Source organism: Fusarium proliferatum (genome assembly GCF_900067095.1).
Source record: "Fusarium proliferatum ET1 genome assembly, contig: FPRO_scaffold007, whole genome shotgun sequence".
NCBI classification, from domain to species: Eukaryota; Fungi; Ascomycota; class Sordariomycetes; order Hypocreales; family Nectriaceae; genus Fusarium; species Fusarium proliferatum.
Genome location: NW_022194796.1, coordinates 2,657,611 through 2,683,485, shown reverse-complemented (window position 1 = coordinate 2,683,485; position 25,875 = coordinate 2,657,611). Strand labels below are relative to the sequence as shown.

At 47.5% G+C, this 25,875-nt stretch overlaps 10 protein-coding genes across 10 annotated transcripts; 3 read left to right on the top strand and 7 right to left on the bottom strand.

The window, feature by feature from the left end:
• Window positions 1–710: 710 nt before the first annotated feature.
• On the bottom strand, window positions 711–1,931 carry FPRO_07247 (uncharacterized protein; the record flags this gene model as incomplete). The annotated part of the gene is made up of 1 exon (XM_031218584.1): window positions 711–1,931. The coding sequence occupies one exon, from the start codon at window positions 1,929–1,931 to the stop codon at window positions 711–713; it is 1,221 nt and encodes a 406-aa protein (XP_031084427.1).
• A 903-nt stretch (window positions 1,932–2,834) lies between these two features.
• FPRO_07248 (uncharacterized protein) lies at window positions 2,835–4,225 on the bottom strand (the record flags this gene model as incomplete). Its single annotated transcript, XM_031218583.1, has 3 exons — window positions 2,835–3,203; window positions 3,257–3,399; window positions 3,460–4,225. The coding sequence occupies 3 exons, from the start codon at window positions 4,223–4,225 to the stop codon at window positions 2,835–2,837; spliced, it is 1,278 nt and encodes a 425-aa protein (XP_031084426.1).
• Window positions 4,226–5,253: 1,028 nt separating this feature from the next.
• FPRO_07249 (uncharacterized protein) lies at window positions 5,254–8,274 on the top strand (the record flags this gene model as incomplete). The annotated part of the gene is made up of 1 exon (XM_031218581.1): window positions 5,254–8,274. The coding sequence occupies one exon, from the start codon at window positions 5,254–5,256 to the stop codon at window positions 8,272–8,274; it is 3,021 nt and encodes a 1,006-aa protein (XP_031084425.1).
• Window positions 8,275–8,564: 290 nt separating this feature from the next.
• Window positions 8,565–10,526, bottom strand: FPRO_07250 (uncharacterized protein; the record flags this gene model as incomplete). The annotated part of the gene is made up of 6 exons (XM_031218580.1): window positions 8,565–9,099; window positions 9,149–9,310; window positions 9,380–9,506; window positions 9,556–10,265; window positions 10,327–10,409; window positions 10,467–10,526. The coding sequence occupies 6 exons, from the start codon at window positions 10,524–10,526 to the stop codon at window positions 8,565–8,567; spliced, it is 1,677 nt and encodes a 558-aa protein (XP_031084424.1).
• A 580-nt stretch (window positions 10,527–11,106) lies between these two features.
• FPRO_07251 (related to 2-polyprenyl-6-methoxyphenol hydroxylase and related FAD-dependent oxidoreductases) lies at window positions 11,107–12,979 on the top strand (the record flags this gene model as incomplete). The annotated part of the gene is made up of 4 exons (XM_031218579.1): window positions 11,107–11,212; window positions 11,273–11,669; window positions 11,719–12,069; window positions 12,133–12,979. 4 exons carry the CDS (start codon window positions 11,107–11,109, stop codon window positions 12,977–12,979), a joined length of 1,701 nt encoding a protein of 566 aa, XP_031084423.1.
• An 867-nt stretch (window positions 12,980–13,846) lies between these two features.
• On the bottom strand, window positions 13,847–15,208 carry FPRO_07252 (uncharacterized protein; the record flags this gene model as incomplete). Its single annotated transcript, XM_031218578.1, has 1 exon — window positions 13,847–15,208. One exon carries the CDS (start codon window positions 15,206–15,208, stop codon window positions 13,847–13,849), a length of 1,362 nt encoding a protein of 453 aa, XP_031084422.1.
• Window positions 15,209–15,648: 440 nt separating this feature from the next.
• On the bottom strand, window positions 15,649–17,544 carry FPRO_07253 (uncharacterized protein; the record flags this gene model as incomplete). Its single annotated transcript, XM_031218577.1, has 1 exon — window positions 15,649–17,544. One exon carries the CDS (start codon window positions 17,542–17,544, stop codon window positions 15,649–15,651), a length of 1,896 nt encoding a protein of 631 aa, XP_031084421.1.
• A 1,129-nt stretch (window positions 17,545–18,673) lies between these two features.
• Window positions 18,674–20,815, bottom strand: FPRO_07254 (uncharacterized protein; the record flags this gene model as incomplete). Its single annotated transcript, XM_031218576.1, has 4 exons — window positions 18,674–19,097; window positions 19,146–20,286; window positions 20,340–20,718; window positions 20,777–20,815. The coding sequence occupies 4 exons, from the start codon at window positions 20,813–20,815 to the stop codon at window positions 18,674–18,676; spliced, it is 1,983 nt and encodes a 660-aa protein (XP_031084420.1).
• A 386-nt stretch (window positions 20,816–21,201) lies between these two features.
• Window positions 21,202–23,344, bottom strand: FPRO_07255 (uncharacterized protein; the record flags this gene model as incomplete). Its single annotated transcript, XM_031218575.1, has 6 exons — window positions 21,202–21,770; window positions 21,824–22,167; window positions 22,215–22,855; window positions 22,909–23,087; window positions 23,141–23,215; window positions 23,266–23,344. The coding sequence occupies 6 exons, from the start codon at window positions 23,342–23,344 to the stop codon at window positions 21,202–21,204; spliced, it is 1,887 nt and encodes a 628-aa protein (XP_031084419.1).
• A 530-nt stretch (window positions 23,345–23,874) lies between these two features.
• FPRO_07256 (uncharacterized protein) lies at window positions 23,875–25,553 on the top strand (the record flags this gene model as incomplete). The annotated part of the gene is made up of 2 exons (XM_031218574.1): window positions 23,875–25,072; window positions 25,126–25,553. 2 exons carry the CDS (start codon window positions 23,875–23,877, stop codon window positions 25,551–25,553), a joined length of 1,626 nt encoding a protein of 541 aa, XP_031084418.1.
• Window positions 25,554–25,875: the final 322 nt, after the last annotated feature.

The following is a 25,875-nucleotide window of genomic DNA, read 5'->3' as shown; positions in this document are numbered from 1 at the left end:
TTTTTATCCCTGACTTTCTGAGAAACTACAGTGCTATCACGGGGTGAATTCACAGCCTCTCAATCCGAAGCACTTATCTCGGTAGGCTTTGCCGGTGCTTGGCCGATGATCGCCGCATTGTCCCCGATATGAATCCATTGAGCTTGCGCCGGGGAGATTGCAAGGAAGCCGACCACGTGACCGGATCTCCTTCAGTCACTCTTCTAAATCTTGGCTAAATTGAGAAACTTACAGTCACATATTTAGCTCTCTTTTCATTCTCATCTCTGTATCCTATGCATAATATAGGTAATAGGACAGTAATTAGTTGCCTGAGAACAGCCAACATCTGTTCTTATACCAATAGAGATATTAAATTTCTAGAAGTAAAATTAGATACAATTAAAGCTACCTCATTGCCATTTAACCCAAACAAACATTAGTACATAACTGAGTAGGATAGCTTTTAATATCCTGCTCAACTCAACTCCTCTATTGTGCTACAGTTTAGTTCTCTAGCATTGCTACAGCGATATTGCGGCTGCGTGTATCCTATAGAATTAGTTGTGCAAGCCTCTGGGCGAAGGGCCTCTTCTGTAAGTAGCATAATTCCAAACCCGGCAAACCCAAGACCATGCTTCAGACAATATCCAGCCGTTTTCTAAAGGACAGCTCTGTAGGAAAGTCAACCTATCACCTAGAGGGTTGCCATCAATATGTTGGCTGTCCTTTCATTTGCTCGTCTTTGTGAGTAAATCGGGTGCTGATCGAGAAGAGTACCATGTGTGAGGGAATCCGTGGTCGCCCTTGGCTCGGCTAAACGGGTTCGTCAAGGACATTTCGTGCGCACCACATGGACCTCGTTCATCTGTAACATCGTCCAGTGGGGCACTGCAAACCCGGCGGTCGTCTACACGACTCTGATTTCCATTCAGGCGGTGACTCCACAGTCGCATCTTAGACATCGACTTCCTTAGCGTTCGCCTCATACCAGGTTTGGCTACAGAGCCGGTATATGTTTTGGTTATTGGCCTTGGTGTCGCTTTGAATAGGTTCGTTGTCGTCTTGAACTGGAAGAGCAGAGCATTGAAACGCTCCCGAGCCTCAAGTAAGTCTTTCCTATCCGGATAGTCATGGGGCGTATGCTGCAACAACGCCTTTATGAGTATCGGATACCTCATTATTCTCTGTAAAGGTTTGATTAATAGTGATCCAAGATCCCAGGCATGCGTAAGGTGCTCTGTGACCTCCCTGCACTGCTCCATCCAGTAAACAACGGCGGGATGCTTTTGAATGACCACTAAATACTCTCCAACCTCCTCACCCTTTTGTAGGAACTTCTCAACGACCATACTTATGCTATCGATATTGAGCATAAAGGCACGCCCGATCCATGCCCTTCTGTCTTCAGCTTCACTGACTTGTATCAAATTGTTTTGATTGAAGTTTGTCGTAGAGATATTTTTGTTGCCTACAGGAGGTTTCTCGTGATGATGATTATAAACACTCGCCGCAGACTTCTCAAGCTCTGATTGAAAGGAGGTGTGGACGGAAACAATGTCGTCGATGTTACGGAAAATAAGCTGTATCGCCCCGAAGTCTAGTCCAGGGCAAGCGTCTGCAGTCCCTTTATAGATATGAAGCAGAATTTGCATATCTTTGATGAAAATTCTCTCCGTATCGACGAGTTCCTTTATCACGTTTCGACGCTGGGTAATGAGTGATGCGCACATGTCGTGGAGCTGGGCATTTATCGTCACTTTGGTCGTCGGCCGATTGTTGGAGTGCCGCTCCTCTTCAAACACCAGCGTTGTCGGTAGATTAATTGTTGAGATGCATTCTGCATGTTGCGAGTCGTGTTCGAGTACAGGATCAAGCTTGTGCCGTGGCGCCCACGTTACCTGCTGGACGCAAGCTGGGCCAGATATGCTATTTGAAACTGTACTTAGCATCTTAAGACTAAGAGCTATTGCCAGAAAGAAGCGATATTAATAATGAATAAATTTATTAAATTTATTGCTTTTGCTAAGAACTTAGCTGGCGTAAGTAGGCCTTTGTACTGTATAAGCTTGAGGTGCGAGCGTGTCTTAAACGTTAATATACGCTACCCATTTTAAGAAGGCCAATTAACCAACATTTCAAGTCATCGGCACATACATTAGTTAGAGTCAGATTGCTCTACTTAGTGCCGTGATAAGCTCCAAATGTGTCTCACTTTAGTAGCTGGATATGACAAGGAATGCTAGTCGTTAACTATAAACTGGAATTTTTATTATATTATGTTGATCACAGTCCGAGTAAATAAATCTCCGATGGAAAGTAAATTTACATTCCTCGGCACATGATGTCTTTAAACACATATAAAGGAGTCACCCATTATTAACCTCGGCAAGTAGCTGTAATGCTACGCCTTCAATGTCATGAGTATGACGTCATACTTCAAAAAATCGGGATTTCTTAAAAAAGGTGTTGAATTACTGGACCTCGTCACTCTTTCTTCAACCATAAACTAAGAGTAGTAGAGGTTCTCAACAATAAAATAATTGGATTTGTGTGTACTCTTTTATTCGTTTGACCAGGTCACAAATGCGACACTGTTGCCCGTAGGCCACAACTTGAGGAGATCCAACGTTATTGAAGGAACTTAACGCGCATTTCTCTCGCTCCCTTAAAGGCGTTGTCGAACAGCATCATACCACCCGTCCACATGGCTTCATTGAAGTTGATCCTCGCCGGGCTTGCTGAAAATGCGATCAGATGCCTGAACACCAAGGATCAATCACTAGGCACCCTAATCCCTAATGCTATACGAGTGGAGGGTTAGACAATTCCAAATGGGTACCGAATATAGTATATTACAGATGGAAATGAGCCATGCCAGCCTTTCGGCGCGACTGAGTCCACTCGAGGATCAGGTCAACTAGGGAAAAAATCTGATCAGACGTGTGATCCGCGTGCAAGTTGATCCTGACTCGCTCCTTGTCCTTGGGTACCACGGGGAAGTGAACAACAAGAACGCGAAACTTTGCATTGCACAGAAACTGTCCTAGAATTGCTGCTGCGCCATGAGGAGCAATAACAGGGATAACTGGTGACTTGACAGTATTTGTTTCAGGCTTCATTGGAATGGTGATGATACCGAGGTGCTGGCAGTCTGGCCATGATACATGCTTTTTGATAGCATCATAGAAGAGATCTATGTTGGACTGTATGACATCTCGTCTCTAATGTATTCAAATTAGCGAGTACACGTGATACTGGTGACCCTACAACATACCCTTTCACCTTCAATACTTGCTAAAATGCTATACCCAGCCTTGACTGCCGCCAGCGTGGTGAAGGTCGGTGCAGTGGAGAAAATGAGTCCACGGACGCAACTGAGCAGGACCTGCTTGCACTCTCTGCTTGACAAGACAACAGCTGTGCCATTGAGTAAGTATTTTATAGCCAAACAAAATTGTAGCTGGATTTGAAGTTTACCTCCAGAAGCCCCATGTGCTTTGCCAAACGTATGGACTCGAATAGAGAATTCTTTTTCCAGGCCCAAATGAGACACGAGTCCTGACCCCCAGGGGCCTACCAGTCCTGTCGAATGAGCCTCATCGATCACAAATACAGCATTCCCGTGGGGAAGCTGCTCTTTCACTTCCCTGACAATTGCCTCAAGGGGTGCCACATCGCCGTCCATACTATAGAAAGGCTCTAGTGCAACAAACACAAGAGCTAGGCCCGATCTAGCTCTTTCATGCTGATTTTTGGTGTCCAGCAGACGTTGGCGTAGACTTGCCAGGTCGTTGTGGGTAAAAGGGACAGCAGTTGCACGGCTCCTATACATTCCTTCTCGGATACTTGCGTGGACGAGGCTATCATACAGCACCACATCATGCGGCTGGGCAAGTGTCGAAAAGACAGCAACATTTGCTTCGTAGCCAGTGTTGAAGAACAAAGCACTGTCTGCTTTATGGAACTCGGCAATATGCTCTTCCAGTTGGAAAAGGTAATCGGTTGAGCCTTCACCCCAACGGGATGCCCTTCCGCCGAGGATAAAGTCGGGGTGCTTCCCAAGCTCTTTGAGGAATTCCTCTCGTAAAAGGCCAGAAGAGGATAAGGATAAAGTGTCATTCGAGCCAAAGTCAACCATGCCGGTTAGAGTACCCGGGGCTGGTGGTTCAAGCTGCCAGCCTCTTGTTTGCCGGTCCTTGAGGATTAGTTGCAAGTTCTGTTCAAGTGCATCTGGCTTTGACATGATGGATTTGCTTCTATGAAGTTTCAAAGAGAAAGCAAAGATGCAAATTCAGAACGATTTTCCTAATGTCTTAGGCGGAGCAATGGATGTTAAGGCAGCGGGAAAACCTACGCGCTTGATGTTGGTCTTTTGAGGCTTGCGTCGCTGGTTTACCTCCTTGTGAACATAACAGACTTTCCTACTGCATCACCTAGCGGTGAACCCGATAAGTTACCTGTTTGATTCCCTTGCAGCCCAAAGATGGCAAACACAATGCTTGCCAAGTCGACTGGAGGTAAACGAAGGCATTGTTCTGCCAACATCGTACGAGAGCATTGACAACGCATAACTCTTTGCAAGTAGCCAAGTTTGAGAACAATAGACTCTCCTGCAGGACTTGTACGGAAGCCGAAATATCTGGCGGTCTGTGTGTTGTGTAAGGGTTAGACCGACATCTCTCTCAAGGCATCCCGTGACGCTGTCAACTCCGTCGGTGTGGGCGCTGTGTGAAAACACGAACATCTCTCGCAAGATATTCCATGACACTATCGATGCCGTCGGTCTCGTGATGTGTTTAGAGGCATCACATATGGCGAGTCATATTGTCTTGTAGGACATGACTAGCCTGGGTTACTGGTCTTTTCATTGGTTATGCCGTCAAACTGCCGTCGTTGCTGCCCGCTTGCGAGTTCACTTTGTGGGTTGCATTGGCTGACGTTGCTGCAGGTTTGTGTTTGTTGATGGTTGACAATAACTTACCACGAATTGTCTAATGGGCCTGAAGGCTGCCAAACCGCTCTAGCGCTGCATTAGTCACTTGTCCTACAGGTTGTGTTTGTCTATGACCAACGACCAACAACCAGAACAAGAAGCTCTAACCCCGCCTGCAGTACCACGCTACTGATCTACGGCAGTCTCTCTTATGTCTCGTTGTAAAGAATAAGAAGTTCAACACGCGACATTGACGAATGGTTTAATAAGGACAAAGATTAACCTAGCATTTATTTTACGTCTTTCCGATTCAATTGCTACTTGCTGAAATCACAGCAATGCTGAACAATATTATTTCCCGGGGCACTACAGCTCCAGAAGCCATTGCGGTTGTTGACGGGTCTCGTTCTGTCTCTTATGGCGAACTCGTAAACTCAGCCAAAACTATTGCACAATTCCTACAGGAACGCGGCGTCAAATACGGCGAGGCTGTAGGGATCTTGTTCGATGTTGATCATCGTCAGGTTATCGCGCAGTTAGCCATTCTCGTGGCTGGTGCAACTTGTGTTCCAATCTCCCCTACAGCGCCATCTCATCGTATTGCAAGCATGCTGAGCGATTCCAATGCGCAGTTCGTCATTTGCGACGAGAATTCGACCTTCTCTTCTGAGGGTATCACTCTTCTCCATCTCAGCGATGGACTAGCCTCAGAAATATCCACCGATGCAACGGCGTACCCTGGTTCCTCGTGGAGTGAATCACATCGTACGCACATCCTGTTTACCTCTGGCTCAACTGGTAAACCTAAGGGTGTGCAGATCAGCAGCTCTGCCATTATGCACCTGTCAACCAGTACCCCAGTAACACCATTGTACCCCAAAGATCGGGTGGCTGCTTTCAACGACCCTGGTTTTGATCTCAGCCTTTTCGAAGTCTGGGTGACTCTGCTCAGCGGTGCCACTATCGTCATCATTCCAAAGGTGGTAGTAGTTGATTCTACCGTACTAAAGAGCTATCTCGAACGTCACAGCATCACCATCATGATTATGCCTGCTGCCCTTTTCCACATCATCGCCAAGTCATCGCCCGACTCTTTTCATAGTCTTCGACACCTTCTCACTGCAGTTGATGTTGCCAATAAGATAGCCATGCGCGCTGTTCTTGAGCACAGCCCTCCGCAGCATCTTTGGAACACGTATGGCCCGACTGAGTGCACCACCCTGGCGACTATGCAAGAGGTATATGTGAAAGAGACACTTTGTGATCGGATTGGTATTGGACATTCTATTGGCCAGATGAAGATTCTCCTCATAGATGAATCTCACCAGGTCATTCGCGATACAGAGCAGCGGGGCGAGATCTGCATTGCTGGACCTCAACAAACACTCGGGTATCTGAGTCAACAAACTCCCGATGAGTCGATATTCATCAAGTTCAGCACCCGAGTACTCAATGGTGCTATTGGGGACACGTACAATGACTATAGCGACCCTCACACTCGGTATTACCGGACTGGCGACGTGGCCGAATGGAGAGATGACGGCGGCCTAGATTTTATCGGACGCAGAGACAACCAATTGAAGCACGGGAGCTTTCGAGTGGAACTTGAAGAGATTGAGAGAAATCTCCTCGAAAGCGAACTTGTTCAATCTGTCATTGTCGTGAATCGGCCAGCACCAGATTCCGATGGTGTTGCGGTTCTAGTCGCGTTTGTCGTGCCCTATGACAATGCCACTACCGAAGCACAAGATCTGGTATATTTTGCCCGGAACACACTACCTCATTACATGGTTCCCGACAGGTTTGAAATCGTTGAACATCTTGCTGTGGACTCCACAGGCAAGATTGATCGTCGTGCCTTTTCCGAGGGCCTTGCTAAAGCGGGACCAACCACCCCCAGTTCGATCCTCACGAATGGGAATGATTCCGCTTCATCAAGAAAGGCTACGCTGAAGTCTATGTGGGAGTACATTCTGGGAGTTTCGCCTATCCAGGATGATGACGACTTCATGGCTCTGGGCGCCACCTCACTCCAAAACGCTGCTCTTATTGCTCGTATTAAGAAGCAGTTCGGACGCCTCATCTCCATGCATGACTTATACTGCCATTCGCGCTTTGCAAGCTTGCTTCATTTCCTCGAGAGTGATGCGAAGTCCATCACTGCGCCTAACGATGCGGATAAATGGATCAAGGACGTCGACATGGTGGATGACATCGAGGAGACGCCAAACTGGGAAGACCCAGACCAAGGTAAGATATTCTTGACTGGTGCGACTGGCTTCGTTGGTGCCTTTTTACTTGACGAGCTTCTGCGTCACCCAAATGTCAAACAGGTGGCTTGCCTTGTTCGTCGCCTTCAAGCCAATATGCAGAAATACGATCTATGGCCTGATGACTTTGCTTTGACTACCAAGATCATGGTATTGCCAGGGGATGTCACGAGTCGAGATCTCGGTCTTGGATCGGCCAAGTTTGACTGGCTTGCCAATTGGTCTAGCGCCATCTTTCACCTCGCTGCCAAGATCAATTTCTGTGACTCTTATCATGAGCACTACGATACCAACATCCTTGGAACTCGCAACATGCTCCGTCTTGCTGCACGAGGGCGACGGAAGACATTTCACTACGTGTCTAGCATCGATACATGGGGTCAGACAGGATACTTTCTAGGCACCAAGAGGGTCCTTGGAGACGAACCTCTAGGTCCCCATATACAAGGTGTGAGATTCGATGTCGGTTATTCCCAGAGCCAGTGGACGGCTGAGGGAATGGTACGACGCATGAGAGATCGTGGCTTCCCAATCGTTATTTATCGGCCCGGCTTCATCATTGGCCATTCTGTCACGGGAGCGAGTAATCCCAACGACCTTGTTTCGCGACTCATTTCCAGCTGCATCAAACTTGGTGCATGGCTCAAGATCGATCTCGATCCGGCTTATGTTACAGTTGACTATGTCGTCAAAGCCATGCTACACATCTCACGCTCAACAAAAAATATCGGGAGGTCATATTGCCTTGTCGCACCAAACATTGAAGATTCAGTGTCTGTGAACAAGACTTGCTCTCTTCTCTGTCAAGCTGGCTACAGAGTTGAACTCACAAACTACCCTAACTGGATTACACAATTATCTGAAAAGATACTTCCTGATGATCCTCTTGCGCCTGTCATGCCACTGTTGGAAGAAAAGGTATTGGGCAACTTTACAAGACTTGAGGTAAGCCAGCATTCTCCGATCTACGACTCGACAAATGCTATCAAGGCTCTTGCGGGTAGCGGTATTCATTATGTGGCACTGAACCCAGATATAATTAAGCGATTTATTGCATTCTGGAACAAGAAGGGGTTTTACTCAGTTTAACGAGGATAGATAGCTTGGGGATTAGCAAGTCAATCCCATCCATTCTTATCATAGTCACCTTGCAAGGGAATTTCACTTGGCAAAATATCTACAAGGCTGGTGGAGTCGATGCCAAACAGTGTCTAGCGTTGCGAATTCCAAGCGTGGCATTCACATCTTATGTATATCCAATTCCAATTGTCGTTATAGCGCCTTCTCTAGACAAGGCAGTAGTCAAGACGGCAAGCAACTGCAGTTATACTATGGTGTTTTCTGGATGCTAGTTATTGCATTAAGATATGATATAGGCTTTAAGTCTCTTGCAATCCCCAGATCTGGATAATATATCTTAGAAAGCTTAGATATAATTCTGCAGGGCGTTCCCATATCACCCTCATCTCAGAGAGGACTGTGAAAAGGACTTTCAAATTCCTTTGGGCATAATCAACGACCTTTCTATCCTGCGCTGTCATATTTAAACATTGCACAAGCGCGGCTCGAAGAATGTGATGCAGAGCAGAAGGTGGCAAATCTCTAGTCACCCCATCGCTAATTAACCTCCTCAAGATCTCGGCCACTTCATCGGCAGCGGTAGTTACACGTTCAAGTGGAGTGGTGCCATCATTGAACTTGTATGCCGAGGAACCATCAAGAAATGGCCGAAACAGATTGATTATAGCTGCACAGTATGCTATCCAGAACGCGGATTGCGGCAGTGATGGTGTACTGAATTTAGTGGTTTCCAGGTGCTTAATTTCGTGTCTAAATGCATTCATGGCGCCTAAGGCTTGAAATATCTGTGCCTCTCGCTGGGCGATATGTAGCTTTTCAAAGCCTGGCATATAGCTATTAAGAAGTAAGTACCAGATCAGAGGGAAACAGTTAAATATCTTACATGGCGTCGATATAAGTCTGGTTCAAACGTAGCAACTGACAGTTGCATCTAAAATACAGTGCTGAATGGTCATTGGAGCTGAGAAAACCGTTATCGGGGAGAGGTATGTTTTCGGCGTCCCATATGATAGCTCGTGGGATTCCGAGACCTGGTGTTGATGTTCTAGTTGAGGATGTTTGTCAGAAGTGATCTAGCAGATGAGAGGAATTGTAAGGGACGGTGGGGTTATACCGTTCGGCCAGTAATAAGGACCAGAAAGTCTTGATTTTGTCTTGGCGACTCATCCTACTTTCTGTCTCAGAGCCGGGGTTAAATAGACTTTCCAAGTAAAGATGCGTAGAAAGCCCCAAAGCCATATCTGGTATAATTAGCTGGCTTCACCAGAGATCAGATACAATTTGACATACATTGATATGCAAAGCCATCTGATCGATGAAACAAGGTTTGCTTGAACCAAGCAAGAATAGACGTCGCCTTAATAACATATACAGATGGTCTCAGGCTAAAGCACGACTGAGCCCGCATCTCAGCGTAGGCTAGCAACGCACTTTCTAAATCCGCTGAGATATTTAAGCAGTGGGCTGAGACAGAAAATATCGCACTATATAGAAACTGCAGTTCTTGATCATTCTCGGGGAATGAGGGATAAAATAAAACCCATGATGGGTCGACGAACAAGTGGTATATGTTGATGGAATTGAGGAAAAAGTCCATCATCCGGTTCTTCAGCTCCACCTGCTGACTGAACATCTGTACCAGGGTAAGAGCTCTATCCCTAGGCATTTGGAAAGAGGTTCTTGAGTTAGTTGCAAACATTTCGATTACTGAAGGCTCTGGAGTAGTGAACTTGCCAGGGCCCGAAAAGATTAACTTCTCGCCTGGCAAAGCCGACCATCTCCAGTTGAGGGAGGAGAAGTTCTCCAACGCAAGTTCGGACCTTTTTACACAAGACCGGCTGTTTGGTAGAAATCCGGGTAGTAAAAGGTCTGGGGAACCCTTAATTATTGCATGTGTCTGTTCTAGCGATGAACCAGTATGCATCCCTTTAATAATAGTTGAGAGATGCCGAACTTGAGCCTCAAGGGATTGAATGTAAGTGCCATCACGCCGTACAATACTACATGGGAGTACCTCAGTCAGCTGAGGATTTTGATGTCAGCATAACAAGACATAATTACCTAAATGGTTTCTGACGTAGCGTCCAGCTGCAGTCGGCTCCGCGCAATTTGCATGGAGAACATTGGGGACTTTGGCCATCGCACTAACAACCGTGACGTGTTAGTGAAAATCCAGATATAGGGGGGGGGGCATGACGAACCTTGCGTTTCTTTTGCCTGCATGGGATACATGCGGAATACACCCGCTCGGCTTTCTCCATGTTGGATGATTGGAATAGCCTGTCTTTGATGTCTTGGGCGTAGATAGCTCCAAGTCTGGTTTTTTTCCCATCGATGAGAGCATAAAGGAATGTGCTGTTGGCTGAAAAACAACGGTTTGTAAGAATAATTGTTGTGTGAGAGGAAGACGGAAATAGGAAGTAGCAGTAGCGGCGGATAAGTTTTATCCGCGGCATCGTCGGCGTGGGCCTCACTCCTACTTGTTCTAGTCTAGGCTCGGCCAAAAGCCTGATTTCAGCTACTAATTAGCCGGCGCCAGAAGAGGATCCACCAACTTCAACACTGAATACGTGAATGTCGAGTCAACATAGGCCCAAGCGCGGCTGATAAGCAGTAGTCCGAGATCCCGTTGAATTTTCATGATACGGGGCTCCTGATAGTCATCATCGCCACGCGGTATAAAATATGGGAAATTATTAACTCAAGCGGTTTCCCAAAATTAATATAAAGGAGCCGCTGTGGTAACATCACATTTAGCCCATAGCACACTTCTTTATTGCCTTTGCCTTAAGCATTTGTGTCTTATAAATCACTTATCGAGACCCCATAGCTTGATCAATCATGAGTCCCCTTAGCACCACAGACGTGCTAATTGTTGGAGCCGGTCCCATGGGCCTTCTGACTTCCATCGGTCTTGCCAAGCAAGGCGTTGACACGATAGTGCTGGGTGAGCTTAACCCGGAAATAAATATTTCCATCATTACTTGTGTCTCCTAACCACATGCAGACAAGCGAGAGCGCAACGTACAAGTTGCCGCTGGTCGCGCCACTACGCTCTATCCTCGCTCTCTGGAGTTACTCGAGCCCCTAGGTGTGACGGGCGACCTGCTTCAGAAGGGATTCGTGGCCCGAAGTAGCGTCAACTTCAAAAACGGCAACAGAGTCAACGAACGTGGCTGGAACGATATGTTTGATGCCGCCAAGCTTAGCTACCATGACTACCTTTTGAACATTCGTCAATGTAACTCTGAGGAGGTCTTTCTCTCTCACTATGAGAAATGTGGCAAGTCTGTCTGGTACGGCTGGAAATTAGTGGCTTACAGCATCGACACCTCTCTCAACGATGGATTCCATATCACTGCTACCCTTGAACATCCGACCAAGGGTCAAAGTCATGTTCGCAGGTATTTATCCCAGCCCGAGTGCCTTGAAGCGACTGCTAATTGGTAAAAGCAAATATCTGCTCGGTGCTGACGGCGGTGCGTCATCTGTGCGGCAACTAAGCGGTATCACTATGGACTTCCAATCGACCAGCTATGAATGGATTCGAATCGATGGGAAGATTTCAACAGATATGCCAGGCGAATGCCTCGGATTTGCCTCGATCGAAACAGAGCATCATGGGAACGTCTTATGGGTCAAGCTGGATGGAGACGCTCACCGCATCGGATATGCTTTGACCCCACATCTTCTGGCCAAGTATCCTAATGGCATTACGGAGACTGAAGCCGTCCAGGAAGCCATCGATTCTGTCAAGCCTTTTAAGCTGCATGTTGATAGACTTGACTGGTGGACACATTACAAGTAAGCAAGGGACCCTCTTTGGAGCCAATATTTCCCCGGGGGAGCTGGCTAACTCTCTGACAGGATTCGACAGGGCGTTACACAGTTGTTCCGAAAGGACAAGTATGTCCTGCTCGGTGGAGACGCTGCTCATATTCATTCATCCGGATTTGCCCAAGGCATGAATACTGGCATCCACGACGCCACTAACCTGGTCTGGAAGTTGGCTGGAGCCGTCAAAGGCTGGTACAAAGACTCAGTCCTCGACACGTACCATACGGAGCGACATGCAGCAGCGACACGACTGATCTCAATTGATACAGAAGCCTCGAGTGTCATTTCTGGTAACATCCCTGCACGATACGAGTCCCAGGGACTCACCGCCGATGAGATTTTGTGGAAAACCTGGACCGAAAACATCAGCTTCAACGTTGGGCTGGGTGTTTCGTATGCCAAGTCAGTCCTTAATCAAAATCCTCGTGATACTTGTCTTCAGACTGGCAAACGTTGTCCTGACGCCCTAATTCGTGGTCCGGGAATCAACGTCCCTCTGCGTCTCTACGATGCTCTTCTGCAGGACGGAACCCCTGGTCGTTGGAGTATCGTGGTCTTTGCCGGTAACACCGCCTTAACCAAGAATGGTTTCCAAACCGTTAGAGACTGTTTGGAGAGCGTTACAGACTCACATAAAGACTTGATTCGCCTTGCAACCATCATGGCTGGTTCTGCTGGTAGTGCTTGGTCCGCTCTCGGTGGCCCTGCTCTCGGTAATTGCTACTTTGATGGAGATGGAAGTGCCCATGCACAATATGGAATAGACCTGGCTGCAGGAGCCATCGTTGTCATTCGTCCTGATACTATCCTCAGCTTTGCAACAGGCTTGAGCGATGCTTCTAGTATAGCAGATTACTTTAGCCAGTTTCTCAATTAGGCTGAGATAATAATCTTATATCTGCGACATTATACCAAGTCTCTACTTAGCTCAACCATCCTGCAAACATAACATGTGTCAGGAAGCGCATTGTAACTTCTATCGCATATATTACAATGCTCCTGATGTACCTCTTTTATACATAGCCTAACTTACCTTTCACTTTATCACAAGCCATACCTTCATGGCTCATTATGAAAGATCACATACCGCACACTACCTTGTCTAAAATAGCTGCTTACTCCTATGTCTCTGCGGCTTGAAAACTGACCCAGTTCGTATCGTGACTCAAGATCTTCATGAGCCGAATATATTTCTCTGTAATCTCCGATTCAGCAAGCCAACAATGAGTCTCAGTATTACGACTAGATTTGACGGTCTCGCCGCTCGCCAGGCAATAGTTGACGCCTCATACTACATTATGTCTGCTCTCGATGAAAGCCATGTATACCTGAGCCGGTATGACATCAGACATCATGCTTACCATTAATAGTAAGGACTACTATGGATTCAATAACGCCAATGCACATAGCTTCGACGATATTGGAGCCATGCACACGACTCATTTCATTACCAATACCGGTATTCACATCGATGTTACAGGGCCATGGCAGTAACAGCGAAACTAACGGTGAACATACTCGTCCAGCATTATCTGCAGGGCTAGGGACTCATTTCGAGTCAGGGAAGACTAATTGGATGAAACAAGCAAGTTATGGTGTTGGTGAGGGATGGCAAAGACGGAATATGGAAGTTCAAGAAGTGGCACATGGAGGCCTTATGGAGGGAGAGGGACATGGGTTCTAAATCCAGATGCTTGAACTATAGCTTATTCTTGGAAGCTTATAACAGCATTGTGTCTGTTGCTTAGCTCTGGTTTCCACCTGCTGGGTATTTAATACTACTTCTCTCCAGTTCCTGTTGGTTTTTAACAGCTTCCTTAACATCATCCCAGCTGCCATCAGCTAACCAACAAGCTTGCAAGTCCAAGTCGCGCAGGGTCTCCGAGTGTCGAGCAACCAAGGACTTCAGCTCCATCACTGTAAAAGGTTGATTATGCAGGCTTAGAGACCGAAGCCGTGGCCACCAAAGGTTGGCTGGCAGAATATCATCTAAGGAAACAGTTGGCCGGATGTTGAGCGGAGGATAGCCAATAAACTCAACGTGCATATCCTCAAGATGAGGTGCACTCATCCATGACTGAGTGATAGAGCAGAGTGCAAGCATTTCGTGTTTAGGATTATTCTTGAGTTCATAGCTCCGCGCCTGGAAATCCACATACAGTGCTAGTTTAGTGGTTTGGGCGACTAATTTCTTTACTCCCGACTGTTGCGATGGTGATAGGTGCCAGGCTTGCATGCTAGGGGGAGGAACCAAACGGAGACGAATTATTCCAGGTCTCAGACCTTTGTCTGCAAGCTCGGAGCACAATGTTCCGATCATCTCAACCGGTGGAGTCGCAGTATGAATCGTCTTGAATGAGCCACACCATCTTGACTTGCGCAAGATAGGGCTGAAGTGTTGCAGTATTGTATGATCATATCCAGTATGAGCAAAGTCAGAAGCATCCAAATGTTCCATGCCTCCCATATTTCTTATATCGTTTAGCTCAAATGATACCAGGTTGGACAAGGAACTCAGAGCGGCGCATAGCCGAGTGATGTGGCTTCGGCCTTCTCGAATCTGCTGCTGATCATTGTATAATTCTTTGTACATATCATAAAGCTTGAGAAATAGCCTTTGGGTGGGCGTTGGTGATTCTTCGTCAACTTGGTCACTGAAAAGTTGTTCGAATTCAGGCTCTGTCCTCCAAGCCATATTTGACAGCCACCGGGATTGTTCTTGCGTGAGAGGATACTTATTCCGGTATGATCTCGACCTCTGCATGGTCTCTACATGTCGAAGCAGTCTGGCTTTGGCCTCGAGCATGAACAGTGGCCGATTGCAGGCTAATTCGGCTTCGTAGTAAGACGTGACTATGCGGACGCTTTGCACTGACTTGCTGAAAACAGGGTGGTTGCAAATATCCTCTAAACGATTAAAGGATTTCGAGGTAAGGCAAACAGAAACTTGGGTGAGCAGCAATGGCGATGCAGCATTGTTGAAGTAATGTGAAACTAAGCGGCACCCTTTAATCGAACATGGGCCATTTTTCTCGTTGCGCACGAAGAAAAGAATATTCCTCAGAACTTCTGAAGGGAGCGATTGAATGTCTGTTGCAGATGGCATTTTTGATAAAGTTGTTGGAGTGAGATTCTAGTAGAGGGAAATAGATGCAAAGTAGCCATTATGTCTGTTATAAGCTGCGGGGTCAAGGATCATCACTGGTTATGTACTACGAAGCATAAGCCTCAGTGATTGGTTGATTTGAATTGGGGCAAGAGCCTACATGAGTCACTTCACCGTGTTTGCTGCTACAGATCAACAAATACAGGGGTTTTAGTCGTGTCTATCAAGCATTCATTACAGATTAATACGTATTTCTAAATTATTGACAGGTCTTGGTGAAGGCATATTACAAGTGCTTGCATGCATTGTATTCTCCTTCAATATAACAGACAAACCCATCCTCGTTCAATGTCTCCAGAACCTATTAAAATGACGTCAGACATAGAACCCGGATACCTATTGCATCATCACATCAATCGTGTATTACCATGATAAACTTACTAAAATCCCCCTGCACCTTTCATTTTCATTACCATGCCATAAACACCTTTGACCAAGCCCATAACAGTCCCTGGGTTTCCCATGTATCCTTTTCCAGGCTTCCCCTCAGCATCCCTCCAAATGCCATCTTCAGCAACCCTACCAAACCTCTTTGTGTTCTGGTTCCTATCAATACATTCTCTCCACTTCTGACATATCTCCACGCTATCTACCATGAGATTGATCTCCTGACTGTGAAACCAAGATTGAGTGTCTTGATTACCACTTCCTTGGATTCCGACACTGCCATCGACGATCAAAAGCTTAATATGACAGGAGCGAGCTTTGAATGAGTGATGGATGGGATGGTCTTGGTCCTTTCCAACGTAGTTGTATATGTGCAAGAGTTTACGTTCAGGGCCATCTTTGCCGAGGGACGAGACGAGGTTCTGGGCGATTTGGTCATTTGTTCCGCCTTGCCCGGGGATCATTTCTCCTGGATCGTTGTAGCCAAAACATACATAATATGTGACTTCCACTCCACGCTTCAGTGCTTCTTTGAGCGCTGGAATCAACGGGGCAGCGTTCAAATCCGGCGTCTGAATGAAGATGTTTTGTTTGGCATTCCTGATCAATGATAGCCATGCTTCGTTTTGAGGCACGTGGACGCTTTTTGAGTCCATAGCCCCATATGGTGGCCGAGATACAAGTGCCATCGGGACTGGCTTCCCATCACCGATGGTAGAGATGTATGGAGTCATTTCGTCTCCCGCGTCAATTTCTGGTCCTGTAGGCTCGATTGGATGCTCAACTGCAAGATTTAGCTGGCGATTTGCTGCCTGGAGACGTGATTCTCCCTCTTTCAGGGCGTAACATGACTGCATGCGCCTGACCTCTCCCTCTATGTCACTATCGTAGTGAGGGCGATCGGGGAAATGCTCCGGTAGGGGTTTTTCATTGTCAGCTTGTATGGTAGTAAAGCCTTGAAGATGTGAGGCATGGTTTTCCATCGTAGTGGAACTATCGGCTGTGGGATGCAATCTGCCCTCAGTTTCTGGTGTCTGGAGACATGGAGGGTCTGGGTGAAGAGCATTTTGCCAAGTTATCAGAGCAGTGTCGTATATGCTATCGACTATTGGTCCTTCAACATGGACCATCATCTCGAGATTATCGTTGTCTTCGGTGTTGTTACTCATGACAGCAGCAATTTTGCGGTCCACGACGCAGAACTTGGCGTGCAGAGTACCCAAGAATATTCGATGCAAGCTGACCACCTCAAGGTCGACGTTTGGAATCTGCTCGGGCGAAGGCAAATCGATCGTCTTGGAGGTATACGACTTTGGTTTGACGAACTGATGCGGGTTTACAGCGTTGCATGGTCCTGGCTTGTCATACATGATCTTAGCCACCACTCGTCTCCCTGCCTTTCCGGCTCGCTTCGAGAGTTCGATCAGAGACCCTTTAACTAGAGCTTGCGCTACTGACGGTGCCCAGGAGCATGTAATGAAGAAAACTTCCTTCTCAGCCCGCACGATGAGATTCGAGCAGTGGCGCATGACATCGGCAAGGGGAGCAATGACTGTGAGAGGCATAGTTCCATGAGAGCCCATTAATGGCGGCGACACGACACCTGCCATTGGGTCTTCATTCAGGCACTGTAGAGAGTCGGAGAAGGCTTGGAGAAACAGCGGACTTGGGGTCGCCGGGCCCCAACGACCGCATTGGAGGGCTGCTTCGATGGCATTTTCACTTTTCTCCGTGCCTTCTTTGGCTGAGATTTTGTGATGCAGTCCGTGCTCGTGATGACCATATAGCTTTTTGATGGCATTTCCTGGTGTCTGGCTTGGATCGCTTGCCAAGACGGAGCTCACCGTTTCTTTTACTTGGCATAAGTCGTAGACGTGTTGCGAAACCATTTCGACAGTTGCTACTTTTTTGACATGAAAACAAATGGCAGAGTCATTCACTGATGGCCACGGTCTCGTCAGAACTATTTAACTAGCCCAATTGTACAAACGTCATTTGGTCAAGGTTGCACACTCCTCAAAGCTATACTTCCCGTTTCTTACCCAGCTTTTGTCTTATTCCCTGGCTAGTGGAGGTGACATCGCCTAGGCTTACGTACCTTTGTGCAGAATTCCTGATTTAAATGGGCACGTAGTACCTTGGAAACAGAGCTCTTGGCTATATGACAGCATGTAGCTTCTGCTCCGCCGCAAAGGTCTAGCTCAAAGCTAAACCCGGGATTGCGTGCCGAGACTAGTTACGGCACACAACTTCCGGCCGGGTTAACCGGAAATACAGCAAAGAATGGTCATGACAACTCGTCGTCATGCCACTATGTTGAATGTCGACATCAGAGTTGCGGTTTTGTTATTGGCGATTGAAACAATATGAAAGGGGACACGGTATATTGTATATTACATATGAAATACCATTTTAGGGATAATAATTCCCACCTATAACTTCGAGATATTGCTGCACCAGACCAATCTGTGTTATGATTGGCAAATTGTAACTTTTGATCCACAACCCGGCATTACAATTTTTCCGTTTCTAAACGATTAAATCCAAACTCAGAAGGCGCGCAGATTGAGTCAGCTTTATGGGGCTAGCATAGTTAGTCGAGCTGATTCGCTACTGAATAATTTTAGATTGGCTTCGCTTCTTCTGTCAGACTACAGCCAATTGTTATGCCTCGCTTAAGCTGGGTGGACCACTTAGCTGGGCGAATTCTGGTGGTTTTCCTTCCAGACCTACCCGGTATTGCAACACAAATTGTTGAAATGGAAGCTTCTTGCGTTGCACATAATGAAATTCAATGTTTACAAGTCTCAAGGAACGAATCTTTAGCTTTGGTTTTGTTCCTGAGGATATACAGAGTGATCTCGCCGTCCAACTTAGCATTTCTCGCGTGTCTGCTTTTATGTCGTATTCCAGAAATTGTTGCACACAAACTCTTGAGTTTTTTTGCAGTGTAATTCCAATCTGTAAATTCACCACAATCGCACTATTATAAATAAATGAGTAGCATTTAAACCAGACCTATAAAATTGAAGTCCATAGTGACGCATCCAAGTCCCAAAGCATCGGAACTGGATAAGGCATTGTCTGCTCAAAGGCATCCAGGTTGAACTCAAACATGTTGTCAGTATGGTGGGTCTGGTGAATTTCTTGCTGGTTGGCATTCGAGGTACGTTGAAGAGCAGGAGATTCTACATCAATAGAATCAACTAGTTGTGCATTCAAAGATTGCACGGCGTAGTGAGCTTTTCTGTATAGTTCTTGGCAGACCTTTTGGACTTGGGTGAGGTATGTATTGCCGCCATATGCCTCGTCTAGTATTTTGAAGATCTGCATGACGTCACCGACTAAACGCATGTCATTCGCCGCAGCCTCGTTCACGGGGTTCCGAATTGCCATGATGCAGAGAATAACAACAGCGCTCATAGGTATTGGAACGATGTCCCTTCAGCCAATTAGTCATTGATCAAAGCTGTGTCCTTATGGAACTTACCAGTGGAAGCTCTTCCATGTGACTGGTATAAGCATGCTTAGCTCAATGATGCATCGGGACGCGTTGAGGCAATTTTCTATGGAGTCTCTCATCTTCCCAGGGAGGACTGATAATTCCGGGTGATTCGGCGATACCCAATAAGTCAAGCTGTGCGCGCGGCTCACAACGATGACGGCATTGTAGTAGGAAAAGTACAACCGCATCAACCCATAATGCTCGCACCTCCTAGTAGAATCATCAGTGAGAGACGGCGCAAATTCAGTACGCCAATTCTCCAGCTTCTGTAGCAAGTCCGCCACCGAATCTGCAATGCCATTCGGTGGACCTTTGCCTGAATGTAGATCTTGGTAAATCGCACTCTGAATCACGGCAAGTTGTATCTGACCTTTGAAGAGGTTTACTTCATGCCCCTCAACAGTCTTGATGATTTCCGTTTCATCCAAGGAGCGCACTGGTGGGTCAACGTAGGCAGCGTTGAGATCGTGACAAGGGGGCCTTCCAGTTCGCAGACACAGTTCCCGGTCTAGACAAATCGCGATCCAAAAGACCTTCTTTCTCATACTCCCTTCTGCTGGACTTACAGACGGGTCCTGGCTCTCGACATGTATGCCTATTGAATGTGCAAGACGCACAGCGCAACCAACGAGCATGAAGCTGGGCTGCGGGTTTGGTGTTCCGATAAAGAACCAGGCAATGGCTAGCAGAGCTTGGACAGAAAACAATTGTGTACTACGCATGAGAACATCCCATGTTCCGGCAAGTGCATTTGATGCATAGGCCCAGGCTCGATCCTCTGCTTCTACCGATTGAGCTGCCTCCGCCCGACGACGCTGTGCGAGTGCAAGAACAGAGTTGAGCGAAACCCACCACGCTGGACTCTCAGTGCATGTGCCCGAGTACTGTTGGCCTAGTAAACACATAAATGCTGGTGCATTGAAGCATGGGAAGACTGGGTGTTCATGAGTGAAGAATTCGCTGACAAGGGAAAATGCCTCTGTCCAAGAGGGAAGAGGCTTCAGGACTCGCTTTGTGAACAGAGGCTCGACAGACGGGTGTGTCCATTTGGACCACGATTCTGGCGTATGCTGTCCTGATTTGCGTGGAGTAGCGGTGGACACCAGGGATATACCCGATGGCGGACCTGTCGATATATTGAATAAGCTCATGAATATTCAAGCAACTATGCAAACCTACCAAAGTAGCGCATATCTTCATTACCACCAACTATCGTCTCCCTAGGGCTTGTATCTGTCGCTGTCAAGGTCTGACCGGGGCTTGGCTCTGTAAAGCTGTGAAGCTCATGATGGGCTTCAATATGTTGCTGAGGATGAGGGACCGTTCGGGTGACTACAGAGTCTGACAACAAGGTTGAAGAAGCATTGACTACTTGAAGACAAACTCCTTCAATTGGATCACCTGTCGAGCTTCGAGATGATATTTTAGATCGCCGTTGACGCGGGTCGGGCTTGTCAACATCTGCATAGTGGCAGTCATTCCCGCAACCCCGACAACGTCCACAAACTGGCCGGGTCCCGTCACATCGGACCTTGCCTTTTCGACAATGATCGCATGCCTAGCACCGCGGAATTAGTCGACAATCGTACTCTACCATCACAGCGAATGATAAATACCTTTGCAAGGCGACGTCGACGGTCGCCGCGGTTGTTCATTTTCCGGAGTTTAGAAGTCCATAAACAAGAATTCCGGTTTATGAGGGATGGAATACCCATTTTACGACCCATGACCACTGTAAACTTTAATTCTGATAGGGCTTGTTTTGTGCCTCGGCTTCTATTCGTTAGTGCGCAAAACTCCGAGACTTTCGTGTCATAGTGTACCAAAACTCCGGCCGGGTCCACCAAACGGGACAAGGGAATTCCTGTATGTGAATTTCCATTAGATAGATCTAAAGTGTGAGAGAATCGAGGGCGGGCGAAGAAAATGAGGCGATTTCTATTTATGTAGCTAGGAAGAGTCCGCAGGTAAGCGAAATATGGAATGGGTGCAGCACAAGACCATGGCGAGATGGATTCTAGATAATATATATTAATGGGGTCTAGATGTGGCTGCGTTGCAAGATAGAGACAGGCGCCTCAACAACCCTATCCCTGAAGTAATCAATGAAACCCTTTCCGAACCCATCCAACCGCTTTGAGCTGCTGACTCCACGGCCGAGGATACCATATACAACAAAGTGCACAGCGAAGATCTTGGGAAACTCAACACGCTCAATGGAAAACTCTGGGCGCCAGTCTTCTCCCAAAAGCTCCTGTACCTTGGCTCGAGACATGTACGAGCGCAGCCAGTCCCACTTGGCCTGAGTGTCAACAAACAGCCCAAAGTTCAAATTGGCACCCTTGTCCCCAGAACGGCCGAGGGCGATACTGCCCAATCGCACTTCGAGAACTCCTCCGTCAAGAGGGGTTGGTAATTTGGTGTCATAAGACGCCCTTTCTCTCATAATCTCAAACCGAGGAGGAGACGTAGTATTGAAAGATTTCGTGGTGCCAGTTCCGTCTACAAAATGGAACTTCTCTTCAAGTTCAGCTTGGGGCCAAAGAGCTGGATAATATGCCAGATATGGACGAGGCATAGCAGAGCGGAAGTCCAAAGAGCTGTGGAATCCTACCTGCAAGTTAGAAAACATGACATTATTTCCACTCGTCGGATAGGCTAACCTGAGTAATGCCTCAATGAGATGTTTCCAATGGCCATCATAATTGCCTGAAGCGCTTCTGCCTTGGTTGACTGAGCGAAAATGCGGAGATACACGGTACCGCTGTTTTGGTTCTCAGGATTCACAGCTGGAACACCAATCCTCTGGAACTCGAGGAAGTCGAGATGACTGAGCTTCTCTTCACCAAGATGAAAACGAACTTGTTTCTCAAGAAGGGCAAACTTTTGCTCAAAGTTGTGGCCCGTTGCGTTGAACAAGGCCTGCATTTCGTAGCCTCCTTTGTAAAAGAGTGCGAGCTTCGTGGTATCTGGTGGTGGCGCCCCGCGAACTCCGTGAACACGAACTCTTTTATTCAAGTTAGCGACGCTGGCACGATTCGGGGCATCGCATACCTGTCTTGACCAAGTTGTTCCATCTCAATATCTTCGAGGTGGGCTTTCACATCACTGTTAATGTAAACATCGCCCTGCAACTCATACACGAGTTGAGCCTTGCACGTATCAACCGTGACCATGCCGCCTGTGCCCTCATGCTTCGTGATGACACAAGAGCCGTCTTGCGCAATCTCAGCAATCGGGAAACCCGGGTCAACAAAGCTCTCAAGATCAAAAGAGTCGAAGTCTGCAAAGTTACCGCCGGTGACATAGGCTGAGCACTCAATCAAGTGTCCTGCGACCAAGGCACCAGCCAGTTCATCGTAGTTAGTGCTTCTCCACGACCACCAGTACCATGCGCAGGCGATAACGGGGCTGGCATCAGAAGCTCGGCCGCATATGATGATGTCGGCACCGTTTTGAAATGCTTCATATATGGCGTGGGCACCGAGATAGGCATTGGCAGACACTATTTCCCGAGGGTCATCACCACCTTTGGCGAATATATAAGTCTCGGGAGTGAGGGTGACATGATCGTTCAAAGAATCAAGATGAGCCAGTGCGTTTTCTCGGTTTTGCGGCATGTGTTTGCCGAGCTTGGGAAGCACGTTATCACCAGAAACATAGGCTACCTTGAGATCGTAGCCCTTTTCGGCAACCTGGCAACAGTTTAGCCCAAGGCATTAATAAAAAGGCTATAAGAAAGTCTTACCAAAGCTGCTACTTTCACAGCTAGACCTTCAGGATTGAGTGCTCCACCGTTGATGGCAACTTTGATCCGCTTCTTTGAGATGGCATCGATCGAAAGTTCAAGCCCTTTCAATGCAGTAGCCTCGTAACCTGGATGTTGGCCTTTCGCATATGCCTCTGCATTATTAGCCATGTTGACCTCTAATTCTCGTTAGCAACGCAGGCTTTCTAAGTCTCGAGACCACAAGGCTTACCAGCAAGGTAGTCACCGGTGATGAAGTCGACATCTCCCAACGTAGCCTGCTTATACATCTCAATGGCGGGATCTCCTACGTAATCAACGGTCAGAGATATCTCGGCTATGTGTGACTTGTCGTACCATGGTAACCGGAACAATTAGCCACTCGTACAGACCTGATGCCAAATTCTCCAGCGCGCCATTCGCTGTTAGAAGCCATGGTGATTTTTGTCTCTGAACTACTTGTGCGAGGAAGTATGGTGTATTGTATTGTGTTGTCACCAGGCCTGCTCGAAGGGGGAGGGTTAAGAGGCGCTGAGTGTAAGTGATCTTTATATCACCCCGCAATGTCGGATGCTACAGTTCACAAGTCTCATACCCGAGACAACCGACAATCAGTACTCCGTACATGAGTATGTCCGTCAATTTATTTGGCGACATCATTGTTCCTACGTTTCAGTTCGCCGCGTTCCGGAGCCGCTATCAGAACTCCGGTGCAAGACTCCGGGAGTCGAATCAAGCCCCAAAACTCCGGAGGGACCCGCTAAGCGTTGCAAAGACATCATTGACTTGAAAGACAGTAGAATATGTTCGGTTTCAGTTTGCCGAGAGGGTTACTTAAACCCCCGGTTGCTACGTTGAATGTAGCATTCATTGACAACATCTGTTTTGCTGACCTGCATCAACCTTGAGTTTATTAAACCTTGTACAACGTCCTTCCCCAGAAACCGCCACTCACTCATCGACAACATGTCGAATTACTCCATTCTCACCGAAGCTACTCGAATTCTGAACGAAGTTCTCCTTCAGGATCCCAGATTACAGCTTCCAGACTCTTTTGTCAAAGCCGCTGAGAAAGTCAAGTTTGTTGGAGAAGACGACCAACCTTTCATCCTCACACCTCTCAAGATCACCGAGTCGAGTGCAGCCCTCAATGGCCTCGTGGCTACAGCTGCAAATGTGGTCGCAGCCGAGCGCTACGACATCAACTACCAGAATGTTGAAATCAACACGGACCTTGCAACGCTTTTTCTTGAATCAGTGCTGCTACCCACCATTGGGGGCAAGCACTTTACGCAGAACACCAAAATGCTAGCAGAGCTTGCCAAGATGGACCTCCATCAGATGAGCAAGCCAGTCAGGCGATATGCGACAAATGTGTATCGCACCAAGGATGGAAGATGGTATCACCTGCATGGGTCTATGAATGCTTTGCCTACAATGGAGATGTTGGGTGTCGAGGACTGTGACATTAGCACTGAAGAAGCTTTCGAGACCTATGTGAAAAAGGTTGCTCAATGGGACTCAAGCGATATTGAGAAAGTCGCAAATGAAAAGTACAAGCAAGCTGGCGTCATTTGCTATACGCCCGATGAGTTCTTCGCAAGCGAGCATGGTAAAATCGTGTCGGAAGAACCCTTATGGACATCGACTCGCGTCCCAGCACCGAAGAAACCTTGGCCCGAAGCCAAAGTCAGTCGGAGCTATATTCCGCTCGCCGGCATCAGAGTATTGGATTTATCTCGTGTCATCGCAGCTCCAGCAGTATCCAAGATCCTCAGTGTTCTCGGCGCCGATGTCATCCGTGTCTCGTGCAGCAGGTTACCCGAGTATGCGGCAACAATGCCGGATCTTCAGACTGGCAAGAGAGACGTTGATATCGATCTTAAGACAACTGAGGGACGACAAACACTTTCTGAGCTTATTAAAGACGCTGATGTTCTTGTTGATGGGTACCGTCCTGGTGCCTTGGCGAAGCTGGGCTTTGACTCCAGGTCTTTGCGTGAGTTGAGCCCAAGTCTGATCTATATGAGGGAGAATTGCTATGGTTTCAAAGGGCCGCTGTCGTACCGGTCGGGATGGCAGCAGATTAGCGACTGTTTGGTTGGACTATCATACTTACAGGGCAAATTTCTTGGTCTTGACGAGGCTGTTGTTCCACTTTTCCGTAAGTTCACCGTTTTGTCAAACCTCAAGGTCTCATTTCTGACATTGCATCAGCCAACTCGGACTATCAGACTGGATTAGTCGGAGCCGCGGCTGCCATCCAAGCATTGTTAGCCCGAACCCAAGAAGACGTCACCTTTGACATCGACATCAGCCTCACGCAGTACAACATCTGGTATTATCGTCTCGGCTCGTACACCGAGGACCAGCAGAAGGCTCTTAGAAGCCGTGACCTGCAGTTCAGCCCTCGCCATTTCGATGATATGAGTGCGCTCGTTGGAAAGACACATCAGTCGTTGCAAAAGATTCGCCCCGAGATATTTAAGCACCCCGAGTACTTCTGGGACATGAGTGGCAAGGAATACGGATTGGATGAGGACTTCAAAGTGCTGGCACCTGCATTCAAGTTCGAGAAGTCGAGCATTGGTTGGGATGTTCCGACCGGACGAAGAGGGCGGTCGAAGGCTGAGTGGGTAGAATGAGCATGCCAGGCGCTAGAGAGATGTTTGGATATCACGAGCGTCCTTGAGAGACGATACAGTAGATCGGACAGAATTGGGGAACATAACCGTGCTGAGATGGCCGAGAGCCATGCACTTGTGGCTCCGTCGGAGTGGTTATCAAGACAAGATATAAGACCCGCGGGCCCCGATCTGCAGCCTGCCAATTCGAGACTGCACAGGTTCTACCAATGAATGCTCATGTTGTTACCAAGAGTCCTCTAGTTATGGAACGGAGCCTCGGGCAAGGTCAGGATAATTCATGTGGGTCGCCACCTGGACCATGACGCCACTCAAGCCAACC